The sequence below is a fragment of the Chiloscyllium plagiosum genome, chromosome 22 (genome assembly GCF_004010195.1).
Source record: "Chiloscyllium plagiosum isolate BGI_BamShark_2017 chromosome 22, ASM401019v2, whole genome shotgun sequence".
In the NCBI taxonomy this organism is placed as follows: domain Eukaryota; kingdom Metazoa; phylum Chordata; class Chondrichthyes; order Orectolobiformes; family Hemiscylliidae; genus Chiloscyllium; species Chiloscyllium plagiosum.
In genome coordinates this window covers 53,671,088-53,692,307 of record NC_057731.1, presented here as the reverse complement: position 1 = coordinate 53,692,307, position 21,220 = coordinate 53,671,088, and the positions used below count along the sequence as shown (strand labels likewise).

The 21,220-nt window shown below is 41.5% G+C and overlaps 1 protein-coding gene across 1 annotated transcript in view; it reads right to left on the bottom strand.

Annotated features, from left to right (window-relative positions):
* cfap58 (cilia and flagella associated protein 58) overlaps nucleotides 1-21,220 on the bottom strand; it is a 189,409-nt gene that overhangs the window by 148,564 nt on the left and 19,625 nt on the right. The window contains exons 3-6 of the mRNA XM_043712232.1: nucleotides 19,229-19,385; nucleotides 14,113-14,307; nucleotides 13,145-13,282; nucleotides 8,263-8,422 (exon numbers count right to left, since the gene is read on the bottom strand). Of these exons, the coding sequence (XP_043568167.1) occupies nucleotides 8,263-8,422; nucleotides 13,145-13,282; nucleotides 14,113-14,307; nucleotides 19,229-19,385 (650 nt within the window). The remainder of the gene's footprint in view (nucleotides 1-8,262; nucleotides 8,423-13,144; nucleotides 13,283-14,112; nucleotides 14,308-19,228; nucleotides 19,386-21,220) is intronic.

Here is a 21,220-nt window from a genome sequence, read left to right as displayed (position 1 = left end):
CTGTGCTGGAGCCCTGTGACTGAAGGGTGTCTCCTTTTACGTGACTTATGACGGTAACAACCATGACAAACTTCCTGCTTTGGTTCTATGTTGAAAGGCATGAAATGTTGGAAGTTACATCAGCCTAATATCTCTGCCTGAGGTGGAAAAGCGTAAAAAAGGTATTGTAAGGCAGGGATGCTGTGAGCATCCAGGTGGTCTCAGACTGAATGTGCACTCTGACAGCAAGTGAAGGGGCTCAGAGATACAACCTGTCCAGACCACGAGCTGGGGGGGGTTGGTCCTTGAGAACACAGTATTCTTGCTGCAGCATTACAATGAGAGTTATTGGGACAGTCCAAGTGCAGCATTGAAATGCAGAAGTGTCTTGTAAGTGGATCAGAGATAGATCATAGAGTCCCTACAATGTGAAAGCAGGTCATTTGGCCAATCAAGTCCATACCCACGTCCGAAGAGCATCCCACTCCCCTACCCCATCCCTGTAACCCTGCATTTCCTATGGCCCATCCACCCAACCTGCATATCTTTGGATGTGTCATGAAGGGTCTTAGTTGTTGACATGTGGCAGATACCAAAGTCAACGGACATGAGATGTAAGTGGCTGGTATCCATGAAACGTTGGTGCCTGGTCATAGAGTCATAGAGTCATAGAGATGTACAGCATGGAAACAGACCCTTCGGTCCAACCTGCCCACGCCGACCAGATATTCCAACCCAATCTAGTGTCACCTGCCAGCACCTGGCCCAGATCCCTCCAAACCCTTCCTATTCATATACCCATCCAAATGCCTCTTAAATGTTGCAATTGTACCAGCCTCCACCACTTCCTCTGGCAGCTCATTCCATACACGTACCACCTTCTGCGTGAAAAAGTTGCCCCTTAGGTCTCTTTTATATCTTTCTCCTCTCACCCTAAACCTATGCCCTTTAGTTCTGGACCCCCCAATCCCAGGGAAAAGACTTTGTCTATTTATCCTATTCATGCCCCTCATAATTTTGTAAACCTCTATAAGATCACCCTTCAGCCTCCGACGCTCCAGGGAAAACAGCCCCAAACTGTTCAGCCTCTCCCTGTAGTTCAGATCCTCCAACCCTGGCAACATCCTTGTAAATCTTTTCTGAACCCTTTCAAGTTTCACAACATCTTTCCAATAGGAAGGAGACCAGAATTGCACGCAATATTCCAACAGTGGCCTACCAATGTCCTGTACAGCCGCAACATGACCTCCCAACTCCTATACTCAATACTCTGACCAATAAAGGAAAGCATACCAAACGCCTTCTTCACTATCCTATCTACCTGCGACTCCACTTTCAAGGAGCTATGAACCTGCACTCCAAGGTCTCTTTGTTCAGCAACACTCCCCAGGACCTTTCCATTAAGTGTATAAGTCCTGCTAAGATTTGCTTTCCCAAAATGCAGCACCTCACATTTCTCTAAATTAAACTCCATCTGCCAATTCTCAGTCCATTGGCCCATCTGATCAAGATCCCATTGTAATCTGAGGTAACCTTCTTCGCTGTCCACTAGACAACCAATTTTGGTGTCATCTACAAACTTACTAACTGTACCTCTTATGCTCGCATCCAAATCATTTATGTAATTGACAAAATATAGAGGGCCCAGCACCGATCTTTGTGGCACTCCAGCGGTCACAGGCCTCCAGTCTGAAAAACAACCCTCCACCACCACCCTCTGTCTTCTACCTTTGAGCCAGTTCTGTATCCAAATGGCTAGTTCTCCTTTTATTCCATGAGATCTAACCTTGCTAATCAGTCTCCCATGTCAAATGCCTTACTGAAGTCCATATAGATCACATCTACTGATCTGCCCTCATCAATCTTCTTTGTTACTTCTTCAAAAAACTCAATCAAGTTTGTGAGACATGATTTCCCACGCACAAAGCCATGTTGACTATCCCTAATCAGTCCTTGCCTTTCCAAATACATGTACATCCTGTCCATACTGCTGTCCAATATGGAGGTCCTTAGGAGCCAGCAATGAGCTGAACTTGCCATGTCTCTGCTCTAACTTCCACGTTGGGTTTCCTGCTGTCTAACTAGTTTGGCACTTTCGTAATATTGGAAACTGAATATTATTGAGGCGAGTTGTGGTGTTAATAAAGTGTTTAACAAGCAAAATCCCCTTAATCAGCAACCTTCTGCAACCTAGTGAGAAACACTCCTCACTGTTGAGCTAATGTATATAAGATTCAGCAAGAACGGCCCCAACATCACGTTAGGCCTCACAGGACTTCTCTTCTGATTCTGCCACAAATCCCATCTAGCTACGTCACTCAAACTTCACCCATTGTCATTAATACCTGACATGACAGAAAAGGAAGTTGGAAGGCACGCAATCTCCAAAAACAATGCCAAACAGGCTTTGCATCCAGTTATTTCCACAATCCTAGCTGCAACTAAAGATGCAGACACAACATATTAAAATCCCAACACAGTTTCCATAGAGCTTCAAGCAGAAAATCAGAATCCTTAAGGAAATTCAATCTCCCTAGCATGGAGGAGAGAAAAAAAAAGTTAGCACTTTTTGTAAATCATTGTTTTACTATAGTATTACACTTCCATTGTTCTTCATAATGAAACTCCCTAATTCTTAATTCTGTACATTAGGCACACCCCAAATGGAACAGTAGTGAAATATATAATCTAAACTGAATTTTATCTCTGAAATAACTCCACAGAGGCCGGTATTCCATCGCCAAATGAACCTTTATTCACACATGGAGAGTCCCTGACACTGATCTAGCTCCCTCAGAGCCAGCTATCAGAGTGTACAGAATGTCTGACTCTTTCGGCCAGAGCTTGCTGATTGGGCCAGATTAACTGCCCCAATCAGGGAACTCATTCTATAATGTCCACCTGGTTGGCCTTGTTACAATCACAAATATCCATCTGTTTGGTGCAAGTAGTATTACCTATATAAAGAAATTGGTATTACGGGGTTATGCAAGAAGATAACATTTGATCAAAACCTGGAAAATTATTGCAGACAATTGGAAAGGTGAGCAGTCAGGGAGCTTTTCCAAGATATCCAGACAAAAACTTCTTCAATTTAACAAAAACATGAACTGCTGGAGAAACTCAGCAGGTCTAGGAACATCTGTGGAGAGAAAGAGAGAGAGAGGGAGAGAGGGAGAGAAGCTTTTATTTGTCATCTCTACCATAAACAACTGATACAGTAAAAATGAAACAATGTTCTTCCAGGAACAAAAGGGGCGACACAGACAGCACAAGCTACACAATCGTACACGGCATAAAGAACATAAGACGTGCAAAACCCGCAAGTTACAGTGTAATAGAAGAATGATAAATAATAGACATTTCTCATGCAGCAATTCTAAGTCATGCAAAGAGTTTCAGGATGGGTAAGAGTCCGATCATACAGTGTTAAGGAGCCCGATGGCTTGTGGGAAGCAACTGTTGCACAGTCTAGCCGTGAGAGACCAAATGCTCCGGTATCTTCTGCCAAATGGCAGGAAGGAGAAGAGTTTGAGTGAGGAGGGATAGGGTCTTCCAAGATGCTCTTAGCCTTTTGGATGCAGCATGTGGTGTAATTGTCTGTAATAGAGGGGAGAGAGACCCCAATGATTCTCTCAGCTGTCCTCACTATCCGTTGTAGGGTCTTACAATCCAAGACAGTGCAATTCTCAAACCAGGCAGTGATACAGCAGCTCAGCGTACTCTCAATAAACTCTCTGTAGAATGTGGTGAGGAAGAGGATGTGGCAGAAGGGCTTTCCTCAGCCTGCACAGAAGGTAGAGACGCTGCTGAGCTTTCTTGGCTGTGGATCTGGTGTTGAGGCCCAGTTGAGATTCTCTGCCAGGTGTACGCCAGGAAATTTGGTGCTCTTCACAATCTCCACAAGGGAGCCATCAATATTCAGCAGAGAGTGGTCGCTGCATGCCCTCCTGAAGTCAACAACCATCTCCTTCATTTTGTCCACATTCAGAGACAGGTTGTTGGCTCTGTATGCTGACTCGTCATTCGTGCTGATGAGACCTACTACAGTCATATCATCAATGAGCTTGATGATGTGATTCGACCTGTGCATCGCTGCACAGTCATGTGTCAGCAGGGTGAACAGCAGTGGACTGAGCACACAGCCCTGGGGGGTGATGGTCTTGGACATCGTGACATTGTCAATATGCTTGCTGACAATACACTTGTAAAGAAGAGTTCATGTTTCATTCTGAATTTCATTCTGAAGATGTATCACTGGACTCAAAACATTAATTCGATTTTCTCTCTATAGATTTCCAGCATCCAGTTTTTTTGTCTTACTTTTTCAATTTTAGATTATTTAGATAGAGTAAGTAGTGAAATCTCAGCCCTTAAGCCTGTCAGAAATCAGGACAACAGCATCCCAAGGATAGCTGGTAATAATGCCATTTTTAAAGGTTATGAATTGAAATGGGAAAGAACTATTTTAAATCTTGTATTTAAAAGAGCAACTGCAGTTTGGAAATCAAGCAACCCAATACCTCCATGACAAACATCATGAATAATTGCTTCAACAAGCAGTAATTGAAAGTTGAGTTGTAGCCAATTTGGAGCTGAGGCATATACTGTTGAAGATTTACTGACAACCAGAAGTTAATTGGTCTATGGACTTGTGACCAATTATCAATGGGAAGGATCTGTTTGCCTGCAACACTGTGTTGTTGATTCTCCATTAACTGAACAGCTTGGAGCTGGGAGGAAGTTACAGAGAGAGAGAGTGTATGAAGTGGTCAGTTCTTCTCCAGTTGAAGAGTGATCTCCCTGTTCTCTGCAGTCTTAACTCACTGTAAACTAAAGAACACCAGTCTATCTTTCTAGCAACACCTTTTGTGAGCTGTGACACATTGCGGATAAGTCAAAGGCTTTTTATTAAGGCCACTAGCCAGTTTTTGTCTGACACCAACCAGTGGAAGCATCCAGAGAAAGATGACTGAAGTAATATATTGGCTAGCAGAAGAGTCATAAAGGTCATCTCAACAATAATGCCTGGGAACAAAGACCCAAACTGTCTGCCCCTCGAACCATAATATTTTTCTCCTGTCAGTTTCTCAGTCTGTGTGTAAGGGAGTGAGGTTATGAGGGCATTAGTCTTTTAATTAGTAGTATTATATGTCAACAATTTATAACTATTTACCTGTAGTTAAAGTCTAATAGCTTGTAATAAAAAAAACACTGTGGTACTGCTTCATTATAGATGGTGTCAGAGTCTGAGTTTGTCAGGAACTGAAATTTGAATGTTAGGTATAGTAAAGTGGTAGCAAACAGCCTGTCTCACAACTAACTGAAAATTGTGACAATTTGGCATTTCTATTTGCTCATCTTTAGAAACAAATATTCTTCTATAAATTTGTCTTTGCAGTGTAGGATTATTTACGCAGTAATTTGAAACAGAATAGATGGATAGAGAACTTTCTTTTCTCATTTATTCATTGGCTACATTTATTGTCCATCATTCCTAATGATCCAGAGGGTGGTTAAGATTCAACCAAATTGTTGTGGGTCTGGAATCACATGCAGGCCAGACAGGTAAGAATGTCAGATGACTTTCCCTAAAGGACATTAGTGAACTAGATAGGGTTTTCCCCAAAAATCAACAATGGTTTAATGGTCATTTTGTTGAATTCAAATGCCACTATCTGCCATGGTGGGATTCAAACCTGAGTACCCAGTATATTACCTGGGTCTCTGGGTTAATACTCTAGCGATAATACCCCAGGCCATTACCTAACATAAAGTGTTCTGTATTCCAGGTAGGAAGAAATGCTTATTCCAAATTCAAAAGGGAGCAGGATAACTTTTTGGTAAATTAAATTTTTGAGATGTATGAGATAGTGTGTAGTGCTTTTGGACTGTTGAGGTTGCAAATGTCATTTCATATTTACTATGATAAAAGTACATTATAATACAAGCTGTTGCTACTGTTGTTGTGAAGCCCAATATAAATTGCTTCCTCACATTATTTTTTTTTTACAAAGTATTTATTTTTTGCCCCCCTCCTATTTACTCTGTGCTCATTAAGATGAGACATGTACATGGAGAAATGGAACACTTAGCATTTCAGGTATCCTCTGTCAGCATCAGGGAAGCTAAAGGTCAGGAGAAGCACTGTTAGATGCTGCAAAAAGCTCATCCCAATCTGTCCCATCAAAGTATGTCAAGTGGAATGTAAGAAAAGTGTGGCATTTCTGTTCCACTGCTCAGCATCATCCATTTTCCGAATGACTGCCAATTAAGTGCCAAATTAGAGACAATTCTGTACAATGTATCCACCATAAACTAGATTTAGGACTAGCAATGGTCACTGAACAAAACAACCTTTCATTTCAGTAGCCAAGCTGGGATAAGACGATAAATCCCAAAGGTGTAGACTCAGTGTAAAAAGTCACATCCAGTTTCATAAATGTCACTTTTGTGTTTGTGTTCTTCGTTAACTGTCTGCCTCATAGCACCATTATTAAAAATAGACATTTGAAGATATGCCAGGGATGTTAAGATGCAAAGAGGTTATAAATAGAAGTATTGAGGTCTCATGCATGTTTTTTATCTGGGATTATGGAAGCATAATGACTTATTGATACTGCATCCTGATTAATAAGAAACAGATAACATCTAATCAGCTGGGCAAACTTTCTAATTGGATTTGAAGAAGTATAATTCTGAATCATTTATCTCAGAATGTAGGAAAAAGTGAATTTTATTTAAGAGATGCACCTCTCAGCATATCTTGCTGCTGAGCAATATCAATATATTCAAACAAGTAAACAATAATTTTTTGATGGCTTGGCACATTAGATTGTGGATGAATGACTTGCATTTCTGAGAGCTCAGAATAGTGTTTGGCTTGTTTCAATTACCGATATTTGAAATATTGATCAGTAACAAGAAACATCAGTAGTTACTTTTTAAATCAGCTGCCAGAGTTGCATTTGAAATAGTTAATTTCAAAGTCTCTCATTTGGATGCAATAATTATTTTATTGTTGCTCCATCAACAGAGGTCTTGAAATATTTTAGTAAAGCTCAAGAATCCTGACCACAACTTTTTATTCCTAACTTGATTAAGGAATTTAGCACCTTTGTATTGAGAGAACGATAAGAATGCAGAACCTTCTACCACGTGGACTAATGGTTTAGTTAGCTTATTAGTTAGACATTACATGAGTATTACATGTATTGTTATGGGTGAGATGATTTAAGTTAGTAAGATCCAATGAGACACATGCGCAACACAAAAACCTGAAACTGAAACAGAAAATGTTCAGCAAGTCAGGCAGCATCTGTGCAGAGAGAAACAGAGTTAATGTTTGCTGCTTGATGTTTTTTTTCCATTGGGACTGGGAAAATTTGGAAATGTTTAAATAGGTGAAATTGGAGAAGGTAGAAACGAACAAATGAGGAGGACATTGAGAGAACAGAAACTTGGAGAAATTAAATGATAACATTGTGCCAAAGTGGTGGTGATGGAACAAGAATAAAAAAGTGACCAGAGGAGGTGTGAATGATTGAATAAGAAACAGCTGCTATCCAAAACCATAGTATGAGAAACAGGAGACCGAGACTGAAATGTGCAAAGAAATAGAACCAAATGGGGGCTGAGTTTACAGTTAAAAGGTTGAACGATGCTGATTCAAAACATGAGCTGCTGTTCCGCAGAAACTGAGAACAGAGAGGTCAGTGTGAGACCAAGGTGGAGAATTAAACAGCAGGTTACTGGAAGGCCATGGCATTGCTTGAAGAATGAATGGAGGTGTGCTGCAAAACAACCACCTAAGCTGTGTTTGGTCTTGCAACATAAATCATAGAATCCCTACAGTGTGGAAACAGGCCATTTGGCACAACAAGTCCACACTGACCCTTCAAAGAGTATCCCATGCACACCCATTCTCTGACCCTATTACTTTACATTTCTCCTGACTAATGCAGCTAACCTACACATCCCTGAACACTCTGGGCAATTTAGCATGGTCACTTCACCAAAGCAGCATATCTTTGGACTGTGGGAGGAAACCCACGCAGAGAAGGGGAGAATGTGCAAACTCCACACAGACAGTTGCCCGAGGCTGGAAACAAACCTGGGTCCCTGGTGCTATGAGACAGCAGTGCTAACCCCTGAGCCACCGTGCAGTCCACATTATGAACAATTAATTTAGAGTCATAGAGAGTAAATGTTATTGTAAAGGCCAAGAAGGTTTCTAATACATAATTTGCTTCACACAATGAGATAAGCAACCAGAGTCCCTACCTTTCTCCATGGAAACAGTGAGGTTCTTCAAAGTTTCCCGCTGGTGGTCAAGCTCCAGTTTCTGATCCTCAGTTTGATGTAATCTCCGCTGCAAGACCTCTCTCACCTTCGTCAACTTCACAACATCATGACGCAACTGATTCACATCTTCCTCTTTGGACTAGATCAAAAAACAGCAGCACAATTATTTGAACAGGCAACTTGCAAAGAGACAATGTTAAAGTTATACTCTATCCCGCTCAGTTTGAATAATTCATTCTTCCCAATGACCAGAACATGGTGACGGGAGGTAATTCAGTCAAACATTGAGACAACAAAGGCATGGATGAGGGTTACAACAGCAGATGGGCTGTGATAAGGCTGAAGCAGGTGAGGTTATGGTAGTGACAGTAGGAAATCATTGGAGTATATTTGGGGATTGGAAGCACAGCTCAGCATTGCAATTGTAGGTATAATTGAGGACACTGTATAGAGGTTCATCCCCAAGAAAAGAAAGATTATCCAGGGAGGGATTAGACAGCCATGGCTGACAAAGGAAGTCAGGAAATGTATCAAAGAAAAAGAGAGATCCTATAAAGTAGCCAAGAGAAAGTAGCCAAGAGCACTGGGAAATCAGAAGATTGGGAAGGCTACAAAAACAAATAGAGGATAGCAAAGAGAGAAATAAGGAAGGAGAGGATCAAATATGAAGGTAGGCTAGCCAGTAATATTAGAAATGATAGCAAAAGTTTCTTTCAATACATAAGAAACAAACGACAGGCAAAAGTAGACATTGGGCCACTTCAAACTGATGCTAGAAGGCTAGTGATGGGAGATAAGGAAATAGCTGGAGAATTTAATAAGTACTTTGCATCAGTCTTCACAGTGAGTAATATCCCAACAATTAAAGGAAGTCAGGGGGCTGAGTTGAGTATGGTTGCCATTACAAAAGAGAAAGTGCTAGAAAAGCTAAAAGGTCTTAAAATTGACAAATCTCCTGGCCCCGATGGGCTACATACTAGAGTTCTGAGGGAAGTGGCTGAGGAAATAGCGGAGGCATTGGTTGAGATCTTTCAAAAGTCACTGGAGTCAGGGAAAGTCACCAATGATTGGAAGATCGCTGTTGTAACCAATTTGTTCAAGAAAGGATCAAGACAAAAAATGGAAAATTATAGGCCAATTAGCCTAACCACGGTTGTTGGTAAAATTCTAGAATCCATCATTAAGAATGAGGTTTTTAAATTCTTGGAAGAGCAAGGTCTGATTAGAACAAGTCAACATGGATTTAGTAAGGGGAGGCCGTGCCTGACAAACCTGTTGGAGTTATTTGAAGAGGTGACAAGTAGGTTAGACCAGGGAAACCCAGTGGATGTGGTCTATCTAGACTTCCAAAAGGCCTTTGATAAGGTGCCACACGGGAGGCTGCTGAGCAAGGAGAGGCCCCATAGTGTACAAGGTGAGCTACTGGTATGGATTGAGAATTGGCTGTCTGACAGAAGGCAGAGAGTTGGGATAAAAAGTTCTTTTTCAGAATGGCAGCCGGTGACGAGCGGTGCCCCGCAGGGTTCGGTGCTGGGGCCACAGCTGTCCGCATTATATATTAATGATTTGGATGAGGGAACCGGGGGCATTCCAGCGAAGTTTGCCGATGATACGAAGTTAGGTGGACAGGCAGGTAGTACTGAGGAAGTGGGGAGGCTACAGAAGGATCTAGGCAGGTTGGGAGAGTGGTCCAGGAAATGGCTGATGGAATTTAACGTGAGCAAGTGCGAGGTCTTGCTTGGGGCCCACACCTCAGGAGGGACATACTGGCACTGGAGCGTGTCCAGCGGAGATTCACACGGATGATCCCTGGAATGGCAAGTCTAACATACGAGGAACGGCTGAGGATCCTGGGATTGTATTCATTGGAGTTTAGAAGATTAAGGGGAGATCTAATAGAAACTTACAAGATAATACATGGCTTGGAAAGGGCGGATGCTAAGAAATTGTTTCCGTTAGGCGAGGAGACTAGGACCCGTGGGCACAGCCTCAGAATTAGAGGGGGTAAATTTAGAACAGAAATATGGAGACATTTCTTTAGCCAGAGAGTGGTGGGCCTGTGGAATTCATTGCCGCAGAGTGCAGTGGAGGCCGGGACGTTAAATGGCTTCAAGGCAGAGATTGATTATTTCTTGATGTCACAAGGAATTAAGGGCTACAGGGAGAATGCTGGTAAGTGGAGTTGAAATGCCCATCAGCCATGATTAAATAGCGGAGTGGACTCGATGGGCTGAATGGCCTTACTTCCACTCCTATGTCTTATGGGTCTCATGGTCTTATGGATGCCGAAATTATGAAAAATCTAACCTTTTCTCAGATAAGGAAAGAGTTCACTTTTCAGCATTTTCACAACTTCAGATCCCAAAGCACTTTGCAGCCAATTAAGAGTTTTTGAAGTATAGTTATTGGTGAAATATAGGAAACATAACAACTAATTGCTCACAGCAGTGTGAAAATGACCAGATAATTTGTTTTACTGATGTTGCCTTAATGATATAAGCATTTACCAAGAATCTGCTGGAAGAACTCTTTTTTGAACTTCTACAAAATAATTCAGTGAAATCTTTTACAAAGACTCAATTACACAGAGAGAGCGCTCCCTCAAAAAGACACTGGAACACTAGCAATCACTATGTGCTCACATCCCTGAAATGGATAGTGTGTCCACAAACTACTACCTTAGAGGCAAGACAGGTTAACTACTGAGCCAGAGCAGGAGACAGCTGGCTACAATGGTCAGGGATAGGGATAGAATTGATGACAAGGCCATTGAATGAGTGACAACCGTCAAAGATAATGGCTACATTTTTCCAAGATTTAAATTGAAAAATCTGGCATTTAACCATAGCCATCGTTCATATGTTTCTTTTTCTTGTGAATTAATTCTTGGAACAGGGTAGTACTGGCCGGTCAGCCATAAATATCTATCTCAAAAGCATTAAAGAATGGACGTAATTCATATTTATAGATACTGTATTCCTTCCCTGAAGGGCACTGGGGGCCCTGCTGAGATTTTACAAGAGGTCAATAGCTTTCATGGTCATTTCCATCAGGTAATAACTCACATTTATAGAATTAAATTCCATGGTGAGAATAGAGGTACCTGGGGAATTTTCCACATTACAGGAGAGATGTCAGTATTGTAGCTGTACTGGGACAACTTGGTTCAATGTGTGGCTACTTCTGGAGTGCAGGTCTGTAGCACTACAGCTAAGTTGTTGTCTTAACTGCATCCATACAGTCATTCATTTCTTGATGCTATGTAGAGCAAACCAAATTGGTTGAAAGCTGACATCTGTGAAAGTAGGGGCTTCAGGAGGAGTTACCCATTCAGCACTACTGGCTGAAGGTGTTATTAACACTTTTACACATATCATTGAGGATAAGAATGCACATGGGACCTCTCGTCCTGTTATTGTTTATATCCACTGTCATCAACTCCTCAGATACTGAAACAGTCCGTGTCCATATGCAGTAATATCAATACCCAAGCTTGAGATGAAAGGTAGCAAGTAATGTTTATCCCAAGAAATGATCATCTCCAATCTAACATCATCACTTGACATTCCCTTACCATCAATGAATCTCCCACTATCAAAACCATTGACCAGAATCTGAACTGGATTACCATTTAAATACAATGGCTACAAGAGCAAGTCAAGGGCTCGGAATCCTGCAATGAGTAAATCGCCTCCTAACTCCCCACAACCTGTCTATTACCTACAAGGCACAAGTCAGGAGTGTGATGTAATACTCCACACTTGCCTGGATGAGGGCAGCTCCAACAACATTCAAGAAGCTTAATATCATTCAGGTCAAAGTGGCTCACTTAATTGGCACCACATCCACAAACATTTACTACTACCCAACTGACTAGTAGCAGCAGTGTGTACCATCTACAAAGTGCACTGCACAAATTCACCAAGCTCCATAGACAGCACCTTTTAAACCCATGACCACTACCATCTACAAGCTCAAGGGCAGCAGATACGTGGGATCAAAACCATCTGCAGATTCCCTTCCAAGCAAACTCACAATCCTACTTTGAAATATATCACTATCCCTTCAGTATCACTGAGTCAAAATGTTGTAAATTTCTTTCCTAATGGCATTATGGATCTACTAACAAAATATGGACTGCAGCAGTTCAAAAAGGCAGCTCACCACCACCTTCTCATGAGCAATTAAGGATGGGCAATAAATGCTAGCCCCCACAATATCCACATTCCATGAGTTAATAAGAGAAACAAAAATCACAAGACTACCAGAGCTTTGAACCATTGGTTGCCAGATTATTTCAGTCAGTCTCAAGCATGTTCCATCCTCTTTAACATTCATATAGGTCATTATTATTAATTCACTCCTCATTTTCACTTACCTATAGTGCAATCCCAATACACTCTTTTATAATCAGTGTCAAAAAGTGGGCATTGGAAAAGCACAACCAGTCAGGCAGCATCTGAGGAGCAGGAGAGTTGATGTTTCGAGCATCAGCTCTTCATCAGGAATAAATCCCCCTTCACATTCCTGATGAAGAGCTTATGCTCGAAACATCAACTCTCCTGCTCCTCGGATGCTGCCTGACTGGTTGTGTTTTTCCAGCACCGCATATTTTGACTCTGATCTCCTGCATCTGTAGTCCTCACTTTGTCCTATACTCTGTTATAATCCTTATTGAACCAAGGTGTGTCACTTTGCTCAATGGTGATGGTAGGTCAAGGTATATGCCAGACCATAATATTACAGATTCGTATTTCTAACTTCAGAAATACAGTGTGTCTTTCAAACTCCAATACAGACATGATAAAACAATATGTGCTGTATGATTCTAATTAAGAAAAAGGTAGTAAATCGTACATACTTTAAGATCTATCATTTTCTGTTGGTTTTCATGGGTCAGTTGGTCAGTGATTATAACTTGTTGCTCATTCTCCTGCTGAAGTTTGATGACCTTGTGGTGAAGTAGTTCCAAATCCTTTGAAGCCCTTTCATTCAAAATCTATTAATTGAAAAAGAATTACCAAACAATTAAAATGAAAAATAAATCATTTTTGGTCATTCTGAATACAATAGATTTTAACTCAAGTTTGCTGTATCCTAAGAAAAGTGACAACATTTCTTCATTGGTTGTAATGTCCTTTGTCGAAAGTGTGGTGCTGCAAAAGCACAGCAGGTTAGGCAGCATCCAAGGAACTGGCGAATCAACATTTCGGGCTTAAGCCCTTCATCAACAATGTCCTTCTTTATTCCTGATGAAAGGCTTATGCCCGAAACAATGACTCTCCTGTTCCTCGGATGCTGCTTGACCTGCTATGCTTTCCCAGCACCACACCTTTTGACTGATCTCCACCAACTTCAGTCCTCACTTTCTCCATGTCATGTCCTTTGGAACATCTGGGGTTCTAAAAAAGCTTGCTGCAAATGCAAGTCTTTCTTTTGTTAATATTTTGTTAAAATCAATTATTGGGGCCCCTTGCCTGTGCAGATTTTAATCATTGAAAATGCAGCTCTTCTCAGTCACTGTTTTGTAAACAGGCCAGATGGATTACATTTTAAATTTCAAAAGCTTATCTATTTAGAAGTTTGTTTGCACCAGCTGTGTTTAGAGTAAGCTAATGTCCAGAAGTACTGATGTGAGACAATCTTTTACAGACGGTCTTATTAACAGAGCATTTTCCTATTGTACTGCATTGCTGTGTTGGATCTCTGTCCATGAAGACCCTCCATCTGTGTCAAAAGCATACGCTAAATGAATATCCTCAATTCATATCCTCTGTATTTCTAATTAGTTAATTTGAAGCTACTGCTGGGACATTGTGTTCTGATTACCTTTTGTTCCTTGAGCTGCAGATCTAATTTCTGATAGTCATCTTTGATCTTCTGTTGTTGAGACACCAGTGATTTGATCTCTGTTTGACTATCTTCCAGCTCTCCCTTCAAGCGGGTAAGTTCCTTCTGCAGCTTCTCTTTCCGCCGCATCTCACGGGCAATTTCATTCTCTCGCATCTGTATGTCATGCTCAAGCTGGAGTCAAAAAATTGATGTAGGATAATGGAAATCAAAAGAAACATGTGTTAGAACTCTGTGGAAAACAATTCTTTTTATTCACTTCTTCAACTGAAGCTAAAGAATTGTCTTTAAAACTCACGCAGTATTTCATTCTATACTGATAATTATTAGTACCACAAGAATCATAGACAATCTAGTACACAATATTATTGTCTCCTTTTCAAAGTTGTAGATTTTCATTACTTTTCTAATAATGGAAGACTTCAGAAATCGCAATTATTTATGTTTTATGAAATCATTCAACACTAGCAATTTAACTGGCTAGTAAGCAAATTGCAAGTGACTTAGTGTTTTGAAACTTAAGAACATCTTACTTTACAATTGTAGCCAACGTGCTCTAAAAATCTTTCAATTTCAATTTTACACAATAACTAACATGACTAATAAAATCACAGAATTTTTATAGAGCAAAAGGAAGCCATTCAGCCCAACATGCCTATACCGACTGTTGATACGAGCATCATTACTTTAGTGGCAATCTCCTGCTTTCTCCCCACACCCTTGTACATTATTTCTATCCAATACTGATCTGTCCCAGAAGAGAAAAAAAACAGTAAAACCAGCAAATGACGCATACAGCTCTAACTCATCTTTAATGCTTTAAACTGGAGGTCCAGTGTGACCAATCCGTTCATTTTCAACGATTGCTGTTTACTAGATTTTCCCTCTAGGGTAGTATCAGAAAATGGAATAATCTTCATTGGAAACCTCCATGGTTATTAAAGTACAAATTGACTTCAGGTCCAGATCAAGCTGAAATCTGATAGTGCAGTTCCAACTTAAATGGTGCATTGTAATATTTTAGAACAAAATCTTCTCTTTTCCAGACAATGTCCAACAGTGTGAGAGATCAGCAGAAACAACCTGTGTGCCATTCTGCTCAGAAATCTCACTGGAGCTTCCAATATTTAGGCAGCTAATTATTCACCTGCGGACTGTCAAATGGGATTCGGATCCCCAAATAATGAAAATCCTACTCACAAGGAGCTTTCAGCCAACCAGCCACAGAACCGGCGCCGAACTCTCAGGATAGAAACATATCCAGAGGAACAATTGAGTGTTCCTGCAAATGGAGGAACTCACGAGTAGATTGATTAGACACTAGCAGAAGTCAGTTCTATTGCACAGAAAATCAAAGGATTAAGTTGTTTCTCTGGCAATAGATGAGTCACTACCATTTAATATCAGACCCGTGACTTCTCTCAAACCCAAAACAAAGAACTCTGCAAGCTGTAAATCTGAAACGCAAACAGAAATCACTGGAGAAACTCAACAGATCTGGCAGCTTCTGTGGAGAGAAAGTAGAGATAATGTTTTGACTCCAGTCACCCTCCATCTTAACTGAATTTTGATGGCCAGCCTATCCGCAAAAAGGGAGATAGAGATGTCGAGGAAGGGAAGCGCGAGATGAAGATGGGCCAGGTGAAAATGAGAGCAGAGTGGAAACTGGAATCAAAATTGATAAATGTTTCTTATTCCAAACAAGGGACAGAAGCAGAAATTATTATGTCATGGATGTACTGGAGAAAGAGTTGTAAGTGGGATCCTGGGTAGGGTTGAAACGAGGAATGTTCCACAAACGTCACAAAGAGGCGGACATAACTGGTGGCCATGTGGGTACTCATGGCCACATCTTTGATCTGAAGAAAGTAAGAGAAGTTAAAGAAGACGCTGTTCAAATTGAGAATGAGCTTGGCCAGGTGGAGGAGAGTGGTGACGAATAGGGATGGTTCAGGCTTTCAAGTTCTGAAGAAGGATCACTGGACTCTAACTGTTAACTCTGTCTTCTTTCCACAGACACTGCCAGAGCTGCTGAGTTTCTCTGGCAATTTTGGTTATTGTTTTCTCAATACAAGCTAAAAAAAAAGACAGAACTAAACTTCAATTGGAAAAATATCAAGGCTGGAAAGCTGAAATAAGAGAACCACAGGCACATCGATATCAAATTTGCCAAAGGCCAGAGCTGGTGGAGAATGCAATTCATATTTTTAATGCTATTGATTGAAAATTATGGGGTCATAGCTAATGGCTGTTTGCCCTCTTCATCATTAGAATATAAGAACATAAGAACTAGGAGCAGTAGGAGGCAATTCAGCCCCTCAAACCTGCTCCATCATTTGATACAATCATGACTGATCTCAACCCACTTTACTGCCCGCTCTCCATTACCCTTCAACCCATTACTAATTAAAAGCCTATCTATCTTCTCCTCAAATTTACTCAGTACATCCATTGTACACTCAAGTGGTGAATTCTGGATTCATGACCCATACAGAGAAATAATTTCTGCTCAACTTTCTTGTTGCTACCTGATGAAGGGGCAGTGCTTCAAAAGCTAGTGCTTCCAGATACACCTGTTGGACTATAACCTGGTGTTGTGTGATTTTTAACATTAAATGTCATATTATCTGTGACACTACTTATATTATTGACAGGAACATTGGAAGAAAGGTATGTTACATCAGAGCAGGCCTACCATCCATTTTGAGTTAAAGCAGTTCAAAATTGTAACTACATTGATTTTTTTGACTCTGCTATACCATGTAGATATAAGCCCAAAGCTGATTTGACCTGTTGAACTTAATTGTGCCAACTTACAGGATTAGACAGTTATCCTGCTCAGCCAATTCTTGTGATCACATCATCCTCACTTGCTATTGAAAATGAAAACACTTTAGAAACAATTACAGAAGAGAAAATAGTCTCTATCAATGGTTGATTTAAAACAGGATCATTGATAATGACTGTTTTAGGCTACTAATTGAACTTTGTTAGAGGTTCGATTAACCCTCGGTGATATTGGTTGAAATAACAAAGGCCCATATCCTGTCACCTTTATTGACTCATGATCGATATGGACATTAGTAAGGTATTTGACAAGGTTCTTCATGGTAGACTGGTTAGCAAGGTTTGATCACATGGAATATAGGGAGAACTCGCCATTTGGATACAGAACTGGTCAAAGACAGAGGGTGGTGTGGACGGTTGCCTTTCAAACTGAAGGCCTGTGACCAGTGGTGTGCCAAACGGATCAGGGCAGAATCCACTGATTTTTCTCATTTCTATAAATCATTTGGATGTGAACATAGAGGTATGGTTAATAAGTCTGCAGATTACACTAAAATTGGAGGTGTAGTGGACAGCGAAGAAAATTACCTCAGAGTACAGCGGGATCTTGATTAGATGGGCCAGTGGACTGAGGAGTGGCAGATGGAGTTTAATATAGATAAATGTGAGATGCTGCATTTTGGAAAGGCAAATCAGGGCAAGACGCATACACGTAATGATAAGGTCCTGGGGAGTGTTGCTGAACAAACAGAACTTGGAATACAGGTTCATAGTTTCTTGAAAGTGGAGTCACAGATAGATAGGATAGTGAAGATGGTGTTTGGTATGCATGCCTTCATTGGTCAATGCATTGACTATTGGAGTTGGGAGGTCATGTTGCAGCTGTACAGGACAGTGGTTTGGCCACTTTTGGAGTATTATATGCAATTCTGGTCTCCCTCCAATCGGAAGGATGTTGTGAAACTTGAAAGAGTTGCCAGGTTTGGAGGGTTTGAGCTGTAGGGAGAGGCTGAATAGGCTAGGGCTATTTTCCCTGGAGCGTCAGAGACCAAGGGAGACCTTATGGAGATTTATAAAATAGTGAATGGCATGGATAGAGTAAATAGTCAAGGTCTTTTCCCCAGAGCTCAGGAGTCCAAAACTAGAGAGCATAGGTTTAAGGTGAGAGAGGAAAGATTTCAAAGGAACAGAAGGGGCAACGTTTTCATACAGAGGGTGGTGCCAGAGGAAGTGGTGGAGGCTGGTACATTTACAACATTTAAAAGGCATCTGGAAGAGTATAGGACAGGAAGAGTTCACAGGAATATGGGCTAAATGCTGGCAAATAGGACTAGATTAATTTGAGATATCTGGTCAACATGGAAGTGTTGGGCCAAAGTGTCTGTTTCCATGCTGTACACCTCGATGACCTTATGTTTGGTACATGACACAGATCCAGTTAGCTCAGTGCCTGATCCTAGAGTGAACAGAAACCCTGATACTCTTGTTTATATCTGTCAGCCAAGATTCACTTATTGGACAAGGTTACCAGCCCCAGTCAGGGAACTCATATTCTAAGAGGTTTACCCAGCTGACCTTGTTCCAATCATTAGCTAGATTTTGTTTTTGTTTTAAAAGGCTCTGTGGAAATTGCTCCTTCTCATCTCCCACCCCCATTTCTTTTATTCCCATTCCTTTATTGTGTGCCCCCTTTTATTTCTCTCCAGTTCACTTGATTTGTTCTGCCATTGCCAACTCTGTGCTTTTCTGAATTCCCAGCCTGCGCCTCGGTGTCTCAGACCATCCAGATGGCAATCTGTTTCTTCCTGCAAGCTTTTTCACACTCCCCATTCTGGACAACAGTGAAACCTACAGATTAGGACACCTTACGACACTTTATGCAAGCCCCTTAAATGTACTCATTTTCAAAAAGACACAAAAGACCTTTCTTTTCACCCAGTGCCACAATGCACTTACCCACCTGCTTTATCAGTTTGTAATTGAACATGGTGCATTAAAGGATATCAGCATTTCATAATTTCTAAGTGTCCATGGATTTAAGGTGCAGCTTGTATCTACTACAATGTTAACTATTTGGGACTGTCAGTAAATGCCCATTTTTGGGAGTGTCTGCTTGGATAGGTTTAACTGAGATGTGTAACCTACCCCCTCCATTGATAGGTGTCCTTTATTTTAAAAAATTGGATGATCAAGACTTCCAAGTAGATCTTAATTGTTGAATAGCTTCTGCCATTCACACACAAATGGGGCTCACATATGAAGAAGTCTTCCTGCAAAACAAAAAGGATTGGGAACAGAGATTACCCACCTGGGCCGTGTTCTGATCAGCCTCATCTTTAAGGCGAGCGTACTCTTCCTCTTTGGCAGTCATCTCTGTGACTTTCTCACGTAAGGTGACAACCTCTTTGAGTAGGTCATCTCTGTCTTTGGTCAGCTGTTCTTGGATTTTTAGCATGTCATTAACACTGTACAATTCACAAAGGAATTACTTCGGTTTGGGGAGAAGTACATATTTCAGACTTATCAAAGTTTTGAACTTAAATATTTTCTGAAAGACTAGAATAGAATGGCTGACTTTATTCAATCCCAATTAATAAACAGAGGAAATGCTAAAGAAACATTTGAACAAGCATGAACTCCCAGCAGAGACCCTAAGACTTCCACTCAAGAATACATTGGCACTGCCTCTTGATCAGAAAATAGGGAGGAACCAGTCAACAATTTTCTGCTAGGGGCATGATTTTGGAAATTTAGATTTAGATTAGATTACAGTGTGGAAACAGGCCCTTCGGCCCAACAAGTCCACACCGATCCACCGAAGCGAAACCCACCCATACCCCTACATTTACCCCTTACCTAACACTACAGGCAATTTAGTATGGCCAATTAACCTGACCCTGCACATCTTTGGAAGGTGGGAGGAAACCGGAGCACCCGGAGGAAACCCACACAGACACGGGGAGAACGTGCAAACTCCACACAGTCAGTCGCCTGAGGCGGGAATTGAACCCGGGTCTCTGGCGCTGTGAGGCAGCAGTGCTAACCACTGTGCCACCGTGCCGCCCACTAGTTCCGAGGTAGTACAGCTCAGAAGAAGACAACCACCTTTGGCATGCTCATTAAACCAGCCGCTCCTGTTCAGGCAATTGTATGGAACTGGGTAAAATAATGATTCATGGTCTGATGACATATCGGATCATGGACCAAAGCACCTTGAAGAGATAAAATTCAGACTTAAACTCCTGACTTCACTATGTTCTTGACATCATTAATCAGAAATGATCTGAACATTTTGGTGATGGACTTCCTCCTGTCTCAACACACTCTCACCACAACCCCAACCCCCCCATTCCCTCCCCGCAAACCCTCATGGGTCACTGGACAGATGCCTGCAGTCCAAAGGACAGTTGTCTCAGCTGTGAAAAAGTTGCGCTAAAAAAACCATGGAGTTTCCCACACTGTGCTGAACCTTGAAGCTAGTTAAAACTTGGAAAGAAGCTGCAGCCAAATTTAATTCCAAGTCATCAGTTTGGAAGCTATATTGACAGGAGCTTGGTAGCTGGCTTCGGCTATAGGGCATGATTAAATGTTGGAGAACAGCATACATAAAGTTAAAACCAAAACTATATACTGCAGGAGGATAAACAGAAAATACTGGAAATACTTAACATTCATCAGGCAAGAAACATAGTTAATGCTCAAGGACATCAAACTTTCCGCAGAATTGGAATAATGTAGAAAAGTATTGGTTCAAACAACTCAGAGGGGAAGAATGTAGAAGGAGCAAAAGGCCATGTCTATGATAGGGCAGTAGACAGGAGAGATTAAGTAACAAAGGGATTGGTGAGGCAGGGAGCACTAATGTTGAAACTTTATTGCTGGAACAGCACAGCAGGTCAGGCAGCATCCAGGGAACAGGAGATTCGACGTTTCGGGCACAGGCCCTTCTTCAGGAATGAGCAGAGAGTGTTCAGCAGGAGAAGATAAAAGGTAGGGAGGAGGGACTTGGAGGAGGGGCGTTGGAAATGTGATAGGTGGAAAGAGGTCAAGGTGAGGGTGATAGGTCGGAGTAGGATGGAGGCGGAGAGGTCAACAAGAAGACTGCAGGTCAGGAAGGCGACGTGGTCGACGGTGCCCTCCACCGCATCTCCTCCACTTCCAACTCCCCTCCTCCAAGTCCCTCCTCCCTACCTTTTATCTTCTCCTGCTGAACACTCTCTGCTCATTCCTGAAGAAGGGCATGTGCCCGAAACGTCGAATCTTCTGTTCCCTAGATGCTGCCTGACCTGCTGTGCTGTTC